At 41.8% G+C, this 22,118-nt stretch overlaps 1 protein-coding gene across 3 annotated transcripts in view; it reads right to left on the bottom strand.

The window, feature by feature from the left end:
• LOC143207824 (uncharacterized) overlaps positions 1-22,118 on the bottom strand; it is a 171,803-nt gene that overhangs the window by 103,269 nt on the left and 46,416 nt on the right. Inside the window, exon 2 of one of the 3 annotated variants that reach the window (XM_076421638.1) lies at positions 1-4,523. This exon is cut by the window's left edge and continues 26,930 nt beyond it. The exons of the other annotated variants lie outside the window; for them this stretch is intronic. Coding sequence (XP_076277753.1) covers positions 4,441-4,523 — 83 coding nt within the window. The 3' untranslated portion in view covers positions 1-4,440. The remainder of the gene's footprint in view (positions 4,524-22,118) is intronic. 3 annotated transcript variants of the gene reach the window in all.

Consider the following 22,118-nt stretch of genomic DNA (forward strand, 5'->3'; position numbering starts at 1 on the left):
GAACTCCGCCGGATCTACCGGTTCTCCATAAATATTGCACCTCGGTTGGCGGAGATTTATATGTGACAGGCCAACCTGGAAGGTATTCTTCGTTTCATAATAGTCGGCCGAGGTTTAAAATTTCTGACGGGTTCGAGAAATTTAATTTTTAAGAACGCAACGTCGGCGAAGTTGCCACGCCAAAATGAAACTAAGGCGAAAGAGAGAGAGAGAAAGAGAGAGAGAGAGAGAGAGAGAGAGAGAGAAAGGGGGGGGCAGATAAGATTCTTCTTGTGAGAAGCAAAGTTTAAGCTTCTCTTGTAAAAATACACAACAGATATATTCAAATATATTCAACGAGATGTTAATGTCTCGTCCGGAGGAAAATGTTTTATATTGGAAGCGTCGGAATGAAATATCTCACAGCTCCTCCTGTTTTCATGTTCTCAGTCACATTTCCGGCTGACGGCGGAAACTAGTCGCGAGTAATGGAAAAATAACAAAGAAACGTAAATTGCAAAGAAAATTTATAATTCTGTCTACTTAGCTGCGATACAAAGTGCAAGGAACGAACGTTCCCAACGTTACTGAACATCAAGTATGTGTGTGTGAGTATTGAGTATACAATACTCTGATTTTGATCAACTAATTGAAGAAAATGAAATCTCGATTGGTCTTTGACTCAAGTAGAGGTGTCTATCACACTCGAAATGTAAATTACGTTTGTCGTTCCACATGTGAGACTGATTTCGACTCGTTCTGTCCATTTAATTGTCGTTAAACCGTGATTAACAGATATTATAGTCAGTACGAGATCAAATAATCGCTCAGGGCAATTGGAGAGCAATTCTCATTACACCATTCGGCTACCTCCACTTAATCTTCCATCTCTTCGTGCAAACTCGTAAGCGTAATCTCTATTGTAGAAGTAAACTATTGATCTATCGCGTTATAGAACCGGAAATCGTATTTAGGGCAATTACGAACGATTCAGACGGTCTTCAGTAAACTGTAAATCTTTAAGTGCTCGGCACAGATTAAAAGTTCACTGTGCTATTTTAGAACTTTGTTGTTGAGTATGATGTAGTCGGTAATACTTTTGTCGAACAGAAATATGTTAGAATCATAATTTTAATATATGAAAGTTTAAACGGATGAAGATAAACTAAATTCACATGTTTTCATCTGATGTCTCGAATGGATAGTGACAAAATAACAATTGAAAAAATTTAATTCGCCATTAATTTATTATACATCAATAACATTAAAGCATTTTTGCATAGTGGCAAACAAATTTCAATTCAACCTTAAACGCAGAGTTCTAAATGCCTCGGACAAATACAGTAATGTGAGTGATTTTCACAATCACCGACACTAGGTCGATTTAATACGTTGATAATTAAAGGATCGTCGGTATGTACCGATGCACAGATACAAACGCAGTTTAATGATCATCGCCGTGTACTACACCCGAGGACGAAGTTCAGAACTAGAGGATCCAGAGGAATGTGTTTGGCCGTATTAGCCAGGAGTGTGTTTGTCGGGAGCAAACGGGCGAAACCTCTAATTATGTTTGGCGTCGATTCCTTAAGTACACAAAGCAGGATCCGCTACAGATCCTGCGTCCGTCAAAGGGGCGTTATGTACTTTTCAAGGCTTAGGCGGGCCATGAAACCCGTAGACGGCGATACAGACGCGCGAATCGAAACTAATTCAGATATGAAGCGAACAGGATTCGGTTAAGATTCCGTTCTCCCAGCTGACCAGCTCACAATCCAGAATTCCAACGTCTAATGTACACACAGATTACGAATTAATTTCGGAGCTCGATGAAAATTGAGATATCAGATAATTGAGATAGGGGAACGTCGATTTCGAAGCGTGAAAACTTTAATTGTAGCAAACACTGCACCGACCAAACCGAATTACAAACGAAACCATAAAATTGATCAAACGGTTCAAAATTTTCTACGTTTTCCAATGAAATTGAAGTTTTTATAATAGTGTCTGGATGAAAACGGAAACATAAAAACAAGTTCATTTTTGGTCATTTTGTTAACTATTTCGTACCATTTTGAAGTAATTTTGTATGTTTATTAAAATTGAATAAGTGAGGAAGTCTTAGAGAGAAAGACTTATAATCAGACTGCGAATCTTCGTGCAAAATAAAAATGTTCTGTGCTGATTATTAGAAATACAAGATGTACATATATACACAGAAATGTATTTATCCTCTTAATTATTTCAATGTGTTTAAAATAGTGTAACGATTAGACTGCGGATCTTTATGCAAAATAAACCACCTCTGTAACAAAATTTCAGCGTAGTCACGCGAGCAATTTCCGAATGCCTGATAGTCAGATGAAGTATCAATACAACAACTAAAAAGTGAAGTGTTTAAGTCCCTCTAGATCTTCTCAGCGGTTCGCAGTAAGTGTTACGGCCCACGCAGGAAAAACATGTACCGACATCGCCGCTCGTTTCCAAGTGGACGGAATATGTGGTAGAGGACTCTCAACAAGTCGAGCAAAGAACTTTAAAAAAACAGAAATGTGGGCCTATAAAGGAAAAAGCGGTGGAAGAACAGACGGAAGCTGGCCAACGCAAACAAGGGCGGAATAAATTTCTCGGAGAAAGGTTTCCATGTATCTTTGCCTGGCAATCCCGGCGAACACCGCGCCGCGCCGTGTATAAAGCGCAGGTACCGGAAAGGTACGGTTATGTCGAGGACCGTGTCGGTAAAGACAGTGCCAGGTGAACAAGTACATGGTCCGTTGGTCTAATCTAAGGCTAAGTTAGGTCTGGGTTAAAGTAGACGAGACCTCGCGCGGTATTAGTCGAACCAGGTTAGCGTCCTACACCACCCTACCGAAAGTTTCGCTGGAGTCTCCCTGGGATATTCCTTACTCCATTCCCTAAGACCCCTGCGTCCTCCGACCACGCAGACGTCCTGTTCCTTTCCCCCTTTGTTCCTCTTAGAACCGCAGCTCCAAACAGTCGTCAACCGCATCGACAAATGTCCGTTATTTCTCACAGCCCTTGGAACCACGGGGCGAGAGGGTGGTCAACGTGGGTGAATGTACATTGACAATGAAAGGTAAACATTTCCATAATTCCGGCTGACCTAGTGTATTCTGACAATATCTCTCGAAATTTGCAAGATTAACTACGCGTTAAATGTATGATTCAACAAGGCCGGCGTCAACACGAAGCTGCGTCGCAGCCGCGCCAATCTTCCAGCGAAAATTAATACCGTCGTTACATCTTGCAACAAGCAGCTTACGATTTAAGCCTTCCTTCCGCGGCAGACGTCTTTGACAAAGATTAGCTCTTTTTATGTCTTCAATTAGTTTTTTCGTTCCTGGAAATGTGAAAGTCTCTGTTCTTATTTGTTATAAGTAGGCAGCGAATTATTGTACAAAATATTCACCTCCGCACCAACTATACATTTTTGTTACCAATATATAAGCATAAGCAATGCTCGAATCATATAGTCCCAGGAGTCATTTCCCCGAGAATTAATTTACAGTACACTCTATTTTTTAAACACGAAAGGCTGAATACCATACTTCCGTAGAAAATAGAGAATAGGACCGTTAGGGCTGTCCTTGTTAGCAATCACCGCATGTTTAGGATAGTACTCTTGCAACGGCCGAGATGTCAGTCCTGAATTAATTGCAATTAAGAGAGAAGGATCAGTGAGATCAGAGAGACCCGTCGAGATTTGCATGCGTTTCCGGCGAGTGCTTCCAGACTATGGTGGAGTGGCATAAGTATCTACCTGACACGTTTGTTACTGTACTCTGAATTAAAATGGAGGATAGATTAATGGGAGACGACTGGACTAAACGAGCCTCATAATTGCCTCCTTTGGTTCTGATGAATGACAAAAGGGTATGTGATTTTTTATATCCACAAAAGGCTATCCATATCAATCTAACTTTTTCAATTTCATTGTTGCAAATATAATATTTATTCGTTACTTGTTTTCCAAACTAATACCCCAATCTCTTAAATACTCCGAACAGCGAGATGTCGTGGTAAAACTCCATCATAAATTAATGTCATTCCTTCTGTGCTCTTAGAAAGAGCATTTATCGATCCCGAGGTTCGACGGGAAAATTAATTAAGCTGCCACACAAATTTAAATAATTTCAATTGCGTATAATCGCGGCGAGTTTTAAGCTCGCCAAATGAGTGGCAAGAAATCGATGGCAGTTAGTCGACAAATTTATGCCGGATTCGTCGAAACGTTCTTTAAAATCCCTTAATGCGAATATAAATCACGTCTTTCGAGGGGGGGGGCACGGGGCGGTGGTGGCGCGATTTGCATCGTTGAAAACTTGGCCCCTTTGTCAATTTAAACCGAAGTTTCCATGAAAACATATTTTTCAGCTAATAACTCACCCCCGACACTTCTACCGAACCTCTGCCTGCACATTCATATCCCGAGCTCGTAAATCAAGGAGAGGTCTTACCGCAAGAGTTTCCATTAGTCCTGGAAAAATTCGTGGATGACAAATATGATTGTTTTACCGACTCACCTGTAACAGAAGAGAACGAATATATTTAACTCAGATAAATCATAGTGTCGTGGGCAATGTTTATTAAATGCTTTTATGAGGGCAGTTCCGATCATTCATCAGTTTAATCAGCATAGCCTGCTTTTTCTTACTCCTAGGAAACATAATTTAAGAACTCTTACAACATGATTTTAAACCTCTGTCTTTGAATATCTTAAATATTATATTCTAATTACAAATACATACGAAATCTTGTTGAAGCTTCACTCAGTATAGTGCTTCTACTTCAAAAGGATATTTTCTTGAAAATATAATATATGTTCAGTGCGTATATTATAAATATGTTCTAACTTTAACAATTTAGTTATGACTCATTGTGTAGATATGCATAACTCTAATTTAAAAGAAGCCACTCATGAGTTATACATACAATTGTTTGAATATAATCCTGTACTCAATGAATCTATCAATATAAATAAATTATGTTGACAAGTAAATTTATTAATAAACACATTATCAAGAGTAATCTGAATACTGTAATAACAAATATCTATTACATGTGTAAGTATTTATATTTCATAGAATAGAAGCTTTCAAGATCATAACACCTTCACAATTTCGTGACATCATTTTTCCACAATAGATTTCCTGAATTCTACGGCCACACTATTCAACAGCCAAAACTTTTGTACTTAATGCTTCACACTGTCAACCTTTTGATACTGAGCTTTGCAGCTAAAAGCTTCTCGACTTCAATACTTCAGGAGCAGCATTGAACTTCTTCAACTCTGAATTTTTTAGAATAGAAGCTTTCAATAGAAATTGCTATTTCACCGATTTGCTGGAAGTTGTAAAGGAATTAGAAAAATTCCACGATTTACCAACTGATCGATTGTAATGATTACGTAATGTAGGTACATTAAAAGGGTGCAAGATTATAATCATTAAAATTATAAGTCAAAATTTTACGCATTTGTAAGAAGAATTAGTTAAAATGGTACAAACATAAGCGGAATTAAAGATCACTGTCTTATTATTTTTATTTATCACGACTATTAACGAGGGAATTCCTATTTATTCTCTGCGTCTCAAAATTGGTGCAGAACATTTTTATTTTGCATTAGGATCTGCAGTCTATATGCATGAACGATTGAAACAGACTTTTGCATACGCGTAATAAAATACTTGTTCCATGTGAACACTTTTTAAAGATCTCCCTAAGAGTTACTTTCCCTTTCAAAAAAATTCCACACGAATATACGGATTTTCTCGAGCGAATATAAGTTCGGCCAAAATCTTGTTGAACACAAAAGTTTACTTCCGCCTCCGCCGAAAAGTGGCTCAATTGTCCGAGCGGCGAAAGCAGCATTAATCCGGTACCGTTTATATCGTCTCGGCCACGATCCGCCTATAGATCGTGCTCCACCCCCGCATCGAATAAAGGAAGAGAAAATTCAATAACGGAGTTCCATTTTCTCGGACGATGTTTTGAAAAATGCCGGTTGGAAGCGCGATACCGTCGCAACGGTGAATCCGACGGGATACGTCTCACTATTTCGCAGCCAATGCTCATGTCTGGGACAGGAGGACACAATTTCGAGCGGGACCGATAATGGAACGTAAGAGAGAGAGAGAACAAGAATGTGTGAGAGTGTGCGAGAGACGGAGAGAGAGAAGGACGCAGGAGAAAGGTAAACAGGAGCTAACGGTTCGTATCGTATCGAGGAAACGAGCGAATCGGCGTAGATCAATCATATGCAAAACAGCGTGTCGATAAATCCCGGCGAACCAATAAAATCGTATCAATCAGCCAGAAGTAAACGCATTCCGGGCCGGGCCGAGCCGGGTCGAGCTTTTTTCCCTCCTTCCGGCGGCACTTCGTAGTTTCCGGTATACCGGCCAGGCCACGAGAAGGCAACGGGATCTTCTCGACCGAGCAGATCGAGAAAACTGCGAAGCTTCGCGAAAGCGAACGCCAGAGAGGGAAAGAGACTCTGGTGAGAAAAAATTTCGAACACCCTCGCAACGGTGCATGGGGAAATGACGGGGAAGAGGGGCATCCGAGCAAAAAGTAAAAGAAACACGGAAAAGTTTCGCAGCTTGGCCGAACGGTATCCTTATGCAAGATACGTGCCAACGAAGTTGCTGCGTCGGGCTGAACGGTGAAATACATTCGCGGGAAATCGTGAGCGACGAATCGAGAACGCTCCGATTTCTTTTACGGCACTCAAATTCTCGGCGTGCTGATGTTTCGCCGTCGGAAACGGTGATTGACGGCCGGCCGGCTAAATCGAGTGTACAAAGTGTCTCGTATTTGGAACACTAATCGGTTATCCGATGTTCTTTGCGGTGTGCTCGCTGTTGGGAAAATTTGTGGCCCGCGACAACTCGAGAGAGTTTCACTCTTTTTGTGAGAAAACAATAGATTCTCAAATTGTTTCTTCCATCAGAAGTAATGGCTGTGATTAGACTGCGGACTTTTATGGAGAATAGAAATTTTCTAGGTCTAACGTGAAAAACAGAAATTAATCAAAAATGCAGTTCCATACCACTGTTTTTTTTATACGAAACTATATGTGTTTATTTAGGTAAGCGCGTAGCCTATCCCGAGACGAATTCACTGACTTGTCGTTCCTTTGGCTTAACTAGACGAAAGCACGCCAACCTAGAGAAGATTTGTAACCACCATAAAATGTCGCTGTCCAATCAGAGTAAGATTTGAAATATTTTTCACAAAAAGCTATAGTTTGGGAGATAATTGCTTGCAAAACTTCGAATAGGACAACATGTATAGGCGGTAACAGAAGAAGGTTGACTCTGTGTTGCGCTTGCAAACGATATGTATCATTTGATTATAAAATAATGCAATTCGAGGCACTCAATAGATGCATTGATCAAGGGTTGAGGAGTGGTTGCCGGTAAAGTGATTATAAAATTGCCTACGGCTCACGAGTATGATGCGCTTCGTCCCCGAATTAATCGAACGGGCGCAAATCCCTAAATCTAGTAACAAGATTCATAACGTCACACCGAACTCCCATTATACTACACCCTCCATTCAGAAGCGGGGCTAATCGCGAATGCAAAGTCTAAAATAAGCCGTGCGATCTGGGTCGCCGCTATTACACCGACTACAAGAGTGAATTGTCCTATTTTCGGGGACGTTTTCGATCCGCGAATAAATCACTGGTGGTCGCAAGGACCGCGGGAGACGTCACGCAGAATAATAACGGCGGGTCTAATTCCTGCGATGATAAGCATAAATAATTACACGCGGCGATACGATCCGAGGGATAGTCCTGGATTGTTCTAATCTTGAATAAAACACCGGGGCCGATAGGTGCTTGTTGTCGCGTTCATGCCGGCTTTTCCCGTAACCTGCGAGCCGTGGCGGGCCAGTAACTTTTAATTCGCGTGCCCAACGCCGACCAATCTGTGTCGTGCGCGCTCCTATTACCCCTGATAAGGTCGGGGTAATTTATTTACCAAGCGAGGGGATGCCATCACGCGACTTCGTCTCTCCACCTTCCCTCCGGCCATCCGGAAAACACGTAAAAGAACACGGCCAACGCGATTCGAAGGCGCAGCACTCGCACCATGAAGAGTCTAAGAACAACGTATTACCGTATTATCGGATAAAGATACGTCTTTTTGTAGCAGATACTAAAGTCATAGTAATTAATGTTGAAAATATTCTTATTCGAAAAACCAAGGGGAAATCCTACTATCATGGTCCAGTTATCCGGTTCGTCGAAACATCAGGGTTGCTGGAGACTGGCAGGGGTGGAGAGGAATCACCTGACAATGAGCGAGAGAGTGGCGTATAAGACCAGAAAAGGGTTCCCCTTCCGGGGGACGTGATCGATGATCCAGCGCAAGACATTGAACCTCTTCCGCCATCCACCCTCACCGGGATGCTCGGTTCTTGCGAATTTTATTCGTGGTCGCTGGTGTAAGCCACGTTACCGAAGAATATTGCATTCTCTTTGAATAGAATACCCCATCCTATAAAATCTTGATAGATTAAGGGTGACACGCCTAAATTAAACGTTTCTCCCCGCGTCGACAAACGTACAATAATGTGGGAACTATGACACAGCTAAACATAAATTTTCATTACTTTGTCTCGCAGATTTGTCTACATAAAAAATATTAAATTCTAGCCTGAAATTTTTAAATCCATCCAGTACTATAAACTTGAGATTACAGACGACGGATGTTTATGCAAACTACAAATTTTTTACTTTAGTCTCAAGAAACAGGAAAATTCTTTCCTTCTTTAATATCTTGAATAAGATAAAAATAATGCATCAATAATCTTTCTTTTCATTAAAATTGCATCTACACTACTGTCTGCGCCAAGAAAAGTTTAACAAAACTTATATGAATTTTGACATCGGTAATTTATGGAATTTTTGGTTGACAGTATCAACAAATTTTTTACATTATTACACATCTAAGTCCTCATTCGTATTTTCGAGGTGAATGTAAAAGTAATACAATAGCCGGAGACTACTGTGAAAACTTTCGCAATGATTTTCCTGGAGTTTCCGTATTGCTCGTCATCGGAAGGAAAAAAGCTGAAAGGTAAGGAATAATAGAAGACATTATTGAACAGCCGGGGATAGGATATGACATCTCTTCGATTACGATTCCGAGGCATGACTAGAGGATTTGCAGACGTGCAAAGAAAGCCCAGCCGAAGGTGGAAAATAGAGGTGACGACATTTCGACGGGCGACAAGCAGAAAGAAGAAGAAGCGAAGGCAAAGTGATCCTGCCCTCTACAGTTCGCAAGAATTTACCTAGAGAGCGCCATAGAATCGCTTTTCGTCGCTCGACACCGCTCAAATTTCATTATGTCATATTACGATTGCTAAAACCTTTGTCGTCAAAACGTAATAAAATCGAGGACCGTGCTGATAGTCGTCACGTATTCAAGGAACTGACGAACTGGATTTATGGGGAGAACATTTTCAAGAGAATCTATCCGTCGTCGAATTTATGTGCCTCCTATGTATTTCAGCACGTTCGGTTTATAGTGCGATTCTCAGAGTGACGTCCCATCATTCCGATATACAGCAGGAAAGACAGTTAACTCACCAGTTAAACTCTTCTCAGAAATTCCTCGTTTGAAGAAATTAACTTTAAACGTGTAAACATGTTTGTCAAAGTGTGGATTTCAACTAATGCTCTAAATAATGTAAGAGTAAAGATGTTAAACTCTAAATATTTATTGAACGAAAAGTAGCACACAACTGAGAATAACAATATATGTATATGTAACTGAATAAACGTAAACTCTTTAAGGGTGGATTTATAGTGGAGCTGCTAGCATCGATGATAGCGCCGCGGTGAAAAGAAACCAACATTCGTGACAACATTTCGACACATACTAATGAAAAAGTACATATGTATTTTCTTTGTTTTTCTTTTTTTTCACCGCACAGCTCACTTCGCTGCTCCACTATAAATCCACCCCAATAGTAAATCGCGTAGCCGTAATTCGTCGTGTTCCGTTCCGTAATCGTCATCGTATCGTATAAACTTTTACGTCAATATCTATTTGTGTTTTTCGAGAATCTCCGTAACTGCGTGAACGCGTCTCTTTTATACATATGTTTCTCGCTGTCATGTTTTGTTCATGCGTTTCGTTTGTCTCTTTATTTACACCGTTGGTTACGTAGTCAATCGATGTATCGCATCGATTGACTCACGCACACACATATAAAATACACTCTTACTAATATAATTACACGCATAAAGAAAATCTTCGAAATCTCGCTCCTACAATAATAATAATTAATTTGCAGGTGGTCAAAGAAGTTTTGAAAATATGTATTGCAACAAAGTTTCGCATAAGCCTAAGATTTCACATATGTTTAGAGCGTAAGAGATAATAAACAAATAAAATTTACTAATCTATGGTCATTGAATTCGCAGAGACGATGGTATTTCCGTGTGACGCTCGAAACTGTTCGAGAGCTCGCGAAGCGAACAAAAAATTTTATTCAGATAGAACACAACACCGACAGCAAACATGGTATCACGTTACTTCCGTTTTACGGTTTGTAAAACAGTCAAGGAAATTTAATCGCATAGAATTCAATTGACGAACAAAAACCGTATAAACCGGACACTCCGAATGCTGTTACCGGATTGTCACGCGAGCAAACGAATGTCATAGAAATGTACTGCGGATTATACCCCTCTTTTAACCAGCAAACTTTCAGTAAACAGTCAGGGTCGAACACGTCTTCTTCAAACAATCACGTCACGCCGCGAGGCGATACAGTAACGATATATCGATATTACGATAATTTCAAGTTAGATACATGAATACATAGTTTGTATTGATGCATAATGTAACGGTCTATTGGTGTATCAATACTGAAGCTATAAAATCGTAAGTATCACTACTAACAATATCGATATTTCATCTCTATGGACTCTGTGACTATCGATATTCAATCGTCATTCAAATTGACTTGACAAATCCTATACAGATGAAATTATATTCATAAATACTTTGCATTGTTAATAAAAATAAAAGGTAACACGTATCTATGTATATGAGGACACGAGTATATGTATATGTACATGAGCGGTAACTGTATCCATACGGAATATCGATACTTTGATTATCAATATGTATCGATACGGAATATCGATACCGAATATCGATACAATTGAAATGTATCGCCATCGCTGGCTGATTTTATAAGAAGCCGCCGAGAGTCGTACGTTCTCCAGAAGCACAATCGGAAAACCTGAAAATCGTGGCGGAGACAGAGTTGGGCATTAATCGATTAAAATTTTAATCATGATTGATTGATTAATGTGTACGATTAAAAAAAGAAATCATCCAAAAATCGACGATTGATTCAATCGATTGATGAAGTTAATCGTCAATCGTTGATCAAAAAAGAAATCATTGAAGAAAACATAAAAGCACGTAAACAGAGTTTGTATTATACATATGTATATAGACCAAATGACAATACACCTAAAAATTCAGTTTACTTTTTTTCAATATTCATACAGTTTTGATTCCATATTTCATTTAGAAATTTCAGCTTAATTATTTCAGTTAATCATTAATCAATTATCCGATTGATGATTACTATTCGTTAATCGCAATCAACGACTAAACTAGGAGATTAATTGTTAATTGTGATTAACGATTGAAGTAGAAATTTAGTCGTCAATCGTTGATTAAATTTTTTTCCAACTCTGGGCGGAGACGACCGACTACGACCGTCAGCGTCTGACACGATCGCCGATTCTCACAATTAGGTCCGATTCACACGTTTGTGCCGATCCACATAATTATTATAAACATTTAGGGAGACGTAACATAAGACAAAATTTATATGACAACAATTTTGCCACAGTTACCGTAAATACGACATCGGTTTATACTAATATGGATATTAGATGACGCATTCAAGTGCTAGAATTATTTGATGAATTAGTAAACTAATCATCCGCATTTGAGAGATTAATGAATATGAGGAATATTTTTGTTCGTTTAAACAAGTTTATAGACTGAGAGCTTCGATCGAGTGTTGCTGCGTTACAAGGATCGCAAAGACCCCGCAAACATGAGACCTGCGGTACGTCCAAAAATGGCTAAACTCAGAATCGTTTTTGAAAATCGAAAAACGTATCGAACTCTTGCTGTCCAATAGGCGGCAAAGAAGCCAACTACATTACCGCCGGAAGACAGCACAGTTACGGACAGCGGGTACTTCTGCGAGTCCAGTTGCGTCTCGTAAGAAACCCGTGGCCGGGTTCAATATCCGAAGATAACTAGTTTCACAAGCCGAAGATAACGCATCAACCAGTCCCGAAGAAACGCAGTCTCGGCCGATAACAGCCTAACTCGATTTTCGCTACTCTTTGTCGGGACTCGTTAAATGTACGCCAGAAGTAAATGAACACGAACAGGCGATGTAATTTATTTATTAAGTGGTTTCCAGGAACCAGTATAGCGGGGACTGCTTGTTGTACGCGCGACCAGATCCGTGGTTTGTAATTTACGGGCGCCGTGGTCGGATCCGTAATTAGAAGATAATAAAGTTCAAACGGACAACGAGGTTCTGTTCCCTGACATAACGGTTCGATGGGAAGACAAAGTGCCAGCGATTTCCCGTGTAACGTTAGTTTTAATGGCAGTCGATGGAAACGAACCGAAGGATTTCATTGTGATTTCACGGCGCTTCAAAGGTTAGAGGATTTGCATACAAACCGGCGAGGGATCGTCTGCATAAACTCAGCATTTTGGAAATCTCCGGGCGTTAATCGGATGGCTGACAGTTACGCTCGAATTTCCGCGTATTTCATCGGAACGGGTGAATACCGAACGAAAGTTATCGCTGCCTCGGTTTCACAAGCCTTGTATTTTACGATCGATCTGCCCGTAAATTCGCGGCGAGACCGGCAAAGAGCCTAGCGCACATTTTATTACCATTTTCACCGTCAACTGCGCTAACAAAGATGGTATCGTCCGGCCATTCTTTATGCTGTCTTGTGGCCGCGTTTTGTTTCTGCTCTTTTCGTGTTTTTGTTTTCTATAAAGCAAAAAGAAAAGGGTGGGCAGCGAGCGAAAAGGAGATACAGAGAGAGAGAGAGAGAGAGAGAGAGAGAGAGAGAGAGAGAGAGAGAGAGAGAGACGAGATATAAAAGGGACCGACACGTAATCGAACCGGGACGCCACGATTCTCGGTTTTATTCCGGCTTATTTCGCGATGATCCTTTTCGTTGCGAGACCCCGTGGTTCTACGGGGTCGACGCTATAAACGTGGCAACCGATGCGCTTATTTACGGCGGCGAAAATAGTAAATTATCGAATCGACTGCGCGTTGACGATCCCGGGACTCTTTCAAGGGAACATTTATTAGGCGCGAAACGACGGTGCCTCGGAAATTAATGGTGGATCCGCCGGCCAAGGTATCCGGGGGATATAAAATATTTCGGACGGTGGGAGACCATCGTTAACGCGCCACTACCTAGAACTGGCCTATCTCGTTAGCGACGCGATCGTTAAGATCTCCGGGACATCGCGTGATCTCCGGGACTCGCGTTTAACTTTTTCCCAATTAGGTAATCGATGCTCCGGCCGGGCCAATCGAATATACCAACCGATACCGATCTCCTCGGTTTTATAAATCGAGGATATCCGGCGCGGCGCTACGGACCGAATCGAACGGTCGTTCGCCAAATGGCGGCGTAATCTACTGATAGATCGAAACACGCGGTATTTAAAAACCAATCAGCCGCGCGAACGGTCGAACGTAAACAAAAATCGCTGCAATTCCCCGATCCTTGTACAACGCCCAGAGATTTATGTTACAGCTGGACGGAACAGTATTTGTTCATCAATCATTCCCGGAATATTTCGATAAACAGTGATTTATTTTCCTTTCGAGTACCGTGAAAGTCCGCGAATGTTACGCTATTAGTTTCTACGATGTAGGTCGGCCAATAAGTTCTGTGGTTTTTATCTCGCACAGAATTTTTTCCAGTAAACATTGACTATTGTTGACGGGAGGTATACGCTGTTTCTGTATCACAGTAAATCCTGTTTTGTTAACAGGGACATCCAAATCACGATCGAAAAGTAGCCAACTGCTTCCAGCTGCATGGTCATTCATTCTCATTTCCCTGACGACGTCCAGAACACCAAAGGATCCATAGATTACCCGTAAACCCTTAGGATAACGAAGGGAATCACGATTATTATTAGTTACGCCATTAAACTTTTCAGATGCTCGCATCAGACCGGCCGTAAAACGACACGAGAACTGTCCGTAGCGTTTTAATAATCTCCCATGAAAGAGAATCTATGCGTCCTGGTGTGGAACGTCATAATCCTGGCGAATTCGTTTCGCGATCCACCGGGTGACCAAAGGACCGTATAGATCGAGCGTCGATCAGGAGTCCGCGTCGCTGGCCGATAACGGCGACGGGCACAATAGCGAGGAGCCTTTATTTATAGGCCAGTAAAAATTTAAATAAATTCCCACCGCGGGCTGGACGGGGTTCGCGGTTATTTATTCACCTAATGCAAGCTGTATCTCCGGCACGGCCGAAAGCATCATTATTCGATTTTCGGCGAAGTTTTAGCGTTCGAGGCCCGGGTTCGCGGACCTGTAGACGATCGTTCAGTAGTAAATTTTCACCCTTTCCACCCGGGCAGTAAATTTACCTTCGCCTTTCAATAGGACCACACCAACGGAAGGGCCGCTGCTCCCTTGAGAACCTGCGGCCCCTCTTCTTCTTCTTCGAGGTACGATACCCTCCACCCAGATCGGTCTTTCTCTCGCCATCGTGGCTCGTTTTCATCGGTGGCCTTTCTCTTTTCCCCACGGAGACGGCTGTGTTGCTCGTCGCCGTGCCACGCCGCGCTGCGCCGCTTTCCACTCGTTTTATTAGTTTTCGCCGCAATGGCGATCGCTGGCTCGCGATGGTGGCGATGACGATCAAACGGCCGGTAGTGGTGGCAGACACCGGTGGACACCCGTGACGGTGATACGAGGAGAACGACAGTGGCGGTGGCCAGCGATGGTAGTGGTGGAGGTGACCACGAAGACGACGACCACGGATGGCTCTTCTCTCCGCGCGAGAGGAAAGGCGCCGATGGAAGGAGAGAAATTCCCGGCAAGGCTGCGAATTCACGGGTTGGGCGTGGACAATATTTATGTCCGCTTCTTCCGACCGTTATCATTCCTCTCCTCGTTTTTATTCGTTCCCTCTACTTTTTTCCACCGACTTGTACCACAGCAGGAATCAGTGTTGCGTTCCCGATTTTCTGCTCGTTTTTCCTTTCGGCGCGAGGAAGCTACCTACCCGTGTTTCGCCGTTCAACCTGCCTGCCTGCCTGCCTGGTCGCCTTTGCCTGCTTTTGCTTGGCCTGGTCTTCGCCGATCGGCGGATCGTCTCTTAGCTGGACCCCTACGACCATGCCTTTTACATATTAATAACGCGGCCCGCGTCCTTTACTACCCTCTTCACGGGAAAAATGAAACGAGACGCTTCCGCCGCGATTCACCGAGTTTACCTGGGCGTGGACGATATTTATGTTGCGATGAATTTTAACCGATCGCGCCGCCTCTAACCATAACCCCTCCGCTTTACACTTCGCCTTCTTCTCGCCACTTGCAGGCTAGATCGATTCCGAGTCAGACAGAGTCGAAGCGGACCTCTTTGTGCAGCTTTTTCATAGGTAACGGCTAAGTGAAAAGCTTCCATTTTTCAAGAAAACATATACAGGGTGAGTCGCGTAACGTTAGCACCTCAAATATCTTTGTTGGTTTTAAAGATGCGTCAAGTGTCTTAAACATAAGGTGAATGATTCAGTAAGGCTCACACAATACCATAAAAATATTTGTTTTCATTTCTGTCCTTCATTTTTTTTAAACACGACCACCCCTTTTTCTTATGCATTCAGTGACTATAATGATTCAAGGTCACGGATATATCTGTATTTTCTCAAATGACAGAAATACAGAATTTGGTATCGATTTAAAGACAATAAATAATAGTAATTACTTTCACGGCGCACAGTTTCGATCAATTTCTACAAATAAATATAGCTAAGTGAGTAGCTTATTTGTAGAAATTGATCGAAACTGTGCGCCGTGAAAATAATTACTATTTCAAAAAGTACGATCGTGAAAAATACCTCCTTTAACAATAAATAATGTTTAATTAAATCTGTTCGAAACTTTCACCATCAGTCCGAATCGATGATAGGCAAGGGGTCAAGAGAATCGATTACACATTTTGGTTCTGAATCGATTCCTTCAGGTGAATCGAACACCTCTACTTCGAGGTACTTCAAACCTTCGTCTTCATGTTAACCGTCCAAGTTCCTTTTTCTCTTCCGGCAAATCGGCTGTTGCCGAGTTTGGCGATCGCCGTGTCCTCCTTTGGCAACGAGGATCGACATCAATCTGACACGAAGCCAGCCGCGGTATGACTTTATTAATCTCGACACCGATCGGTCCAGCAAATCTCCTGTAAAAGAGCCGAGGCTAAAAGGATCCGCAACGGTACCGCTTGACCGATGAAATCACTCTTCGGGGTGTTGGGTCCTCGTTTTGCCGGGCTTCTGCGAGATTGCGATACCGCGAATACGACGAAAGTGCAATGGGTCGTAATAAAATTGAGTGGAGCACGGGATCTGCGAGAAGGTTGTAAATAAAATATGCGGAGTTGGATCATCCATAAAGAGTCTAATATTGGCAAACTCTAAGTTTTGTGTGTTCGATGCATCAACGTTATACTTATGGTGATAACGATCTTGTACTTTATTCAAAGGAAAACGAAATTATTTTATGCACTTCGTGATTAAAATTGAAGTAGAGCACAAATATGTATGCAAATTCAAACGTTCATGGATTATTTAATAAAGAGCGAGGGCAAGTTTAATTTGTCAACTAGGAAATTTCTTCTAGTAAGCTAGAGAGATATCATTAATAGACTGTGTATTTTTATGCAAATTAGAACGCTTGTGCTTAATTTTGTGGAAACTTTAATTTTTAATTTATAAATTAAAAACTTTAGACATGTCAGTTTTTAACAATAATACTGACTATTATCGCTCGCTGACCGCGATTATCCTATTCTCCCCCGCGTATTAAAAGCAATTGGTAAATGCAAAGCTGATCCGAACCCATTATCTTCGAATCACTCTCAAGCCACAGATTATCTTGTCCCAATGATCGTCCCAACCGCAGAGCCTCTTGTCCCACCGCGCGATCTGTTAACGACAATTCAGATAACCAATCACGATGATCTTTCTCTATTTCGACTGGCGGTAACTCACATCCGAAACCGCCACCGCAAATTCCAACCAGTTCGAAAGGATCCGAGAGAACACGTGGGTTACAGATCCAAGGATATCGTCGATCGCATCGTAAATCCCGACTTGCCTATCTGACTGCGTCGCGACGTCGTCGTCGGTCCGGAAGAAAATGATGGTTTCCTAGGAAATCGACCGGCCAAGCAACAAGTAAAGACAACGGCACAGTGTCCGAGGGTGTCATAGAGAGCAGGGTCGGGTCGGTCGGGTCGGGTGATAAATTTGTAAAACCAATTTAAGATGGCGGTACACGAGACGAACAGCGTTCTGGGAGGATCTTTTATCTGTATCCCTTCGCGCGCAACGTACACATATCAACTTTTTATCTCGGCGAAGACAATTCGACAACGACCACGCGTCCTTATAAACCGCGCTATGTCGCATAAGTATCCCCCTCAGCCCACATTTGGCCGTCGACAGGGTAACTGTTGACCCTCGGATCTTCCGACCGGGAAAACCTGCGCCCCTTATCCCCGGTTCTCGCCCGGTTTTTTATCTTTCTCCGGCCGTTGTCCCGTGAATCCTGGATAACCGACAGATAAAACGGCTTGGCCACGAAATATTTGATAAAGCCGCATCCACGCGTACCCTGGGCCAGGGGACGACAGCGCTCGCGAGGCCCGCCGAAATACCGACGAAATTTACGAGGCAGATTGCGAACTTTCCGAGACGTCAATACCACGAAACTTCTTGCGAAATTATGCTATCGCGGGAAACGGAACGGCCAGCGCAGGAATAACTAACGCCGTGTAACGGGCATGTAATTCCTGACGTATCTCGCCGGTTGTCAAGTAAATTTTTCATATCGATATTCCCCCGAGTAAATTAAGTTATTACGGGCGCCGAGAGATACGAATATTTTTGAAACGTCGCATTGCCGGAGAAATGAAACGAGCAGTCCCAGTATAGTTCGCAGGTAAATAAATATCTTGCGTATATGTATTAACCTCGATAACTTTCGCCCGAGTACTTCACGAATCGCTCTACACGTTCTTCCTGTTTCGAGTGTATTGGCTTCGGGTTCCTATTTCACGCTCAAATTGTTCGCAGTGTGTTACGTATCTGTGTTTTAATTTCAAGCGTTTTTAATACACGGACGACCGAGTAATTGGCGGTGGAAAAATACGACTTTTTCGATACCCGGGTTGCAAATGATAATAACTGGTTTCAGTATAGGTTCATGCGTGCGCGGTATCATACGAATGCCCGGAAATTGAAACATATAATTACCCGAGTATTAAAAACGCGAATCTTTCACTTTGTAATATCTTAATGTACGGTGCGCTTATCTTTTTTACTTTCGTACTCCCTTCGTGTGAAAATTGCTCATTTTCTGCTTGTGGGCACTGTAAAGTGCATCATTTCTCTTCGAGTTACTGTCGTACAAATTAAATAGTATCAATGATTAAAATATGGAGTAAAGATTATTAATGTAAAAAATATTGTATAATAATCGAATAGAAGTTCTTCAACAAGAATGTAGAACTAGATAAAGCAAGTTATCCGATGGTCAATTGAAAAAAAATTTCAAATGGTAGTTAAAACCACTTATCTCTGGTACGAGCAAAGCAAATAATACTAACGTGAAATGAGATTCGCGTGGCAGCCGACCTGTTAATGCGACCACGAAATTATTTAAGAGCTTCGTGCCCGATAATCCTCGCAGTGGACGAACCACTGTGACTTCCCTTTTAGTGTAGTATGAAATATTTCACCGCAGGCCGCAAACGGAAAGCAATTACCGGATATTAAAAGCGGTAAGCCAGAAGGCGTACAAGCCGCATAAGAGACTGTGCGGGTGGTTGCAAACCTCCTCTAAAAAAAGAAAGTTAAAAACTTCTTCTTTTTGCGACCAGTGTTTGCAATGTCTGCAAGGATTCATTGTTACCGATGATCTGAGGATCTTTGAGGATTTAGATTCGATAAAAATGTCCGAGAGATAGCAATTACATGGTTCAATAGGATTCAGACAAAACTATCATAGACAATGCAATTCTACTTGACTAATTTCAATTAACCTATAAAATTTAATAATTTTTGGTCTTAAATCAAATCAAACTGGACATTGACGTTTGCACAAATAGCTACTTATTTTTCTGTGCATTACATTCATCAATAATGCCACAATTACATATTGTATACGAACAATTGTAATATTTCTCAGCCGTTCTAAATAAGGTCAGTAAAGTTACACACATCACCAAAGTAACATTGATTCATAGAATGCTGTAATAAGTTCTGGGATAAAATCGATCGGAACACGACGTACCACAACGTTTCGAATTTGCATAAGCAATCATTTTATCGCAAAAATAATTGCAGTCTATATAAAACTCTGAAACGCCGAATGAATATACATAGCATCAATTTTTGCCGCGTATGAGAGCCCAACAAGTGATACAAGTTTGATCGATGTCGATGCTGTAGTTGCCGCATTCGTCAAGCAATTTCAGAATCGCGGAACACAGCTCGTATGCAAATACTCGCCGTATATTAAACGGGGAACTACGATTAATTAAACGACGAGATGCTCGTCCGAGAAAAGAAGAACCCGCATCTCGAATTACTGTTGCGAACGCGTTACCCTCGTAAATATGTGACGACACAGGATATAACACATGTTGCCGATCCGGGCACACATGCATTACATTGCCGAAGCGCGTCTTAACTAATCGGAGTTATGGTAGCTGGGCGGTCTGCACCATTTCGCATTTCAATGCATACACCGGTGTGATTTGCGAGGGCGAACCCCGTACAGTCGGTAGATAGCCTCACTCGTTTCTCCGCCGTCTTTTTCTTCCTCTTCACGTTTTGCCCTCACCATCCGCTGACCACATACCAACTACGTCCAACCAGCCCCCCACCCCCTTTTTCCATCCCACTGAGATACTCTGAGTCACAGAAGTATTCGCATAACCCTCCCCCGCACCCCACCCCGCCAGTTGTTTCGTAAGGTACCTTTTGAAACACAGAGCGGCTTCTATGATGATATGGGTCGCTTGGCTCTCCCTTATGATCAGAACTCCTCACCTTGTGTGATCTTTTTTGTTGTCCAATGTTACCTTTTTCTGAATACGTTCTTCGGAGAAGAAAGAATTATTTTCTTCGATGCACGTACATACAAGCTGTGCAATGCAAAACTGGTGCAAGTCAATTGCACCCCATAAATTTTTTTCCTCGATTTATATGCAATTTTTGAAATTGGATTCGACTTTTACTTACAAAGCCGATGCTCGAGGTCCGAAGAATCACAGCTAACTTGTTTTTTTAGTGTAACTGTTCGATCAATTTCACTTTATCTGTAATCTCATATTTTGAACGACTACATCAACTCACAATACAATCGTCGAGAAGTAAAGAATTTTACAATATATATATGCAAAAATGTGATGATCTTGAAGAAATCGTTGAAATGACTTTTAAAGGATTTTTTATCATCATCAGATGCACCCCTTAAAATCATGTACATCTTGTTCAGTCAATTTTTCTTACTTTCAATAGTAGCGGAAACAGTTTACCTGTTCGAGTTAAAATTAACACCCTGTATAAATTATAAAATAAGTAAACTTCTAGGAATGTACGAGAGTTTAAGATCTACCCACCAACTTCCAATTTCAAGAATGTCATGCGTGAAAGTTCTCTGTTGCCGGGACATAAATGTTTCTATGATTCATGCGATTGTCAAGACTTTAATGCGATGCGAGAAAGAACTCTTTAGTAGAAAGCAAGAGCCGAGTGGAAGCTGAAAAGTGAACACGAATCAATCAGACGATAAGTGACCATTCGCGAGCGACGAGAACGATAAACCGGCGATTATTAGTCGGGCCTTTTCATTCGGTTTGAAAACCTTCCACGTTTTAAGGGACGCCCGTGTGCGTCGCTACGCCAATAACGCTCAGATGCTTTAAAGGCTCGACCGATTATTGCTCGCTGGCTTTTACGAACCGACGTATATGGAAAGTTACGGATCGCCTGAGAATGTGTGCGCTGGTGCGAACTTGACCACGCTTCGTATCTACTACTGTTCGCCAGCTGCGAGACCACCCCTTGGTTACTGGAAACGGTACCACTTCTAATGCACCAGCAATGTTTTTTTTATACTTTTTGCTGTTTTCATTATCTGCTCTGACTGCTCGATAATTGTCTTGCAAGGTCTCCAACCTTTTAGCAAGGCTGCAGTGAACGATATTGTATTATTTTTATACAGGGTGTACCAAATGAAGGGTTACGAGGTGTTTCCTCAGAATCTAATGAAAACATCATTTCTTTTTATTAAATGTTTTAGTATGTATTAATTTGTTTGAGGTCAGAATCTACGGATCTATACAGTATTTATGTCTTTTGATAATAAGTAGACTGCAGATTTGATGCATTTACTGTAGCATCTTCAATTCAGAAAATTACCAAGAAAAGGAATAACTATTGCAGATCCTTTATCCAGAGTGGCCAGATCAAGACTTTTCTCCCGATTGTACCATCCCCGTCTACGACGCTATTCCCCCACGCCTCTATTTCCCCTCGATTCGTCTTATTCCCCTGATCTGAAGACTCTGCACCTGACACTGGCAGTAAAGAAGACATAGAGGCGTCGACTCAAAGACCCACCACTGCTCAAGTAATTCACCTTTCCCGGTTTCACTTTCACTCTTTGCCCTGCATTTCCATAAACGCCGTCTACATCGGCAGAGATTTCCCGTAAACGTCCATTCGGAAGAGGCGACGGGTGCCCAGCGTCCCGCGGAGCGATAC

This window comes from Lasioglossum baleicum, chromosome 4 (assembly GCF_051020765.1).
Source record: "Lasioglossum baleicum chromosome 4, iyLasBale1, whole genome shotgun sequence".
Taxonomy (NCBI): domain Eukaryota; kingdom Metazoa; phylum Arthropoda; class Insecta; order Hymenoptera; family Halictidae; genus Lasioglossum; species Lasioglossum baleicum.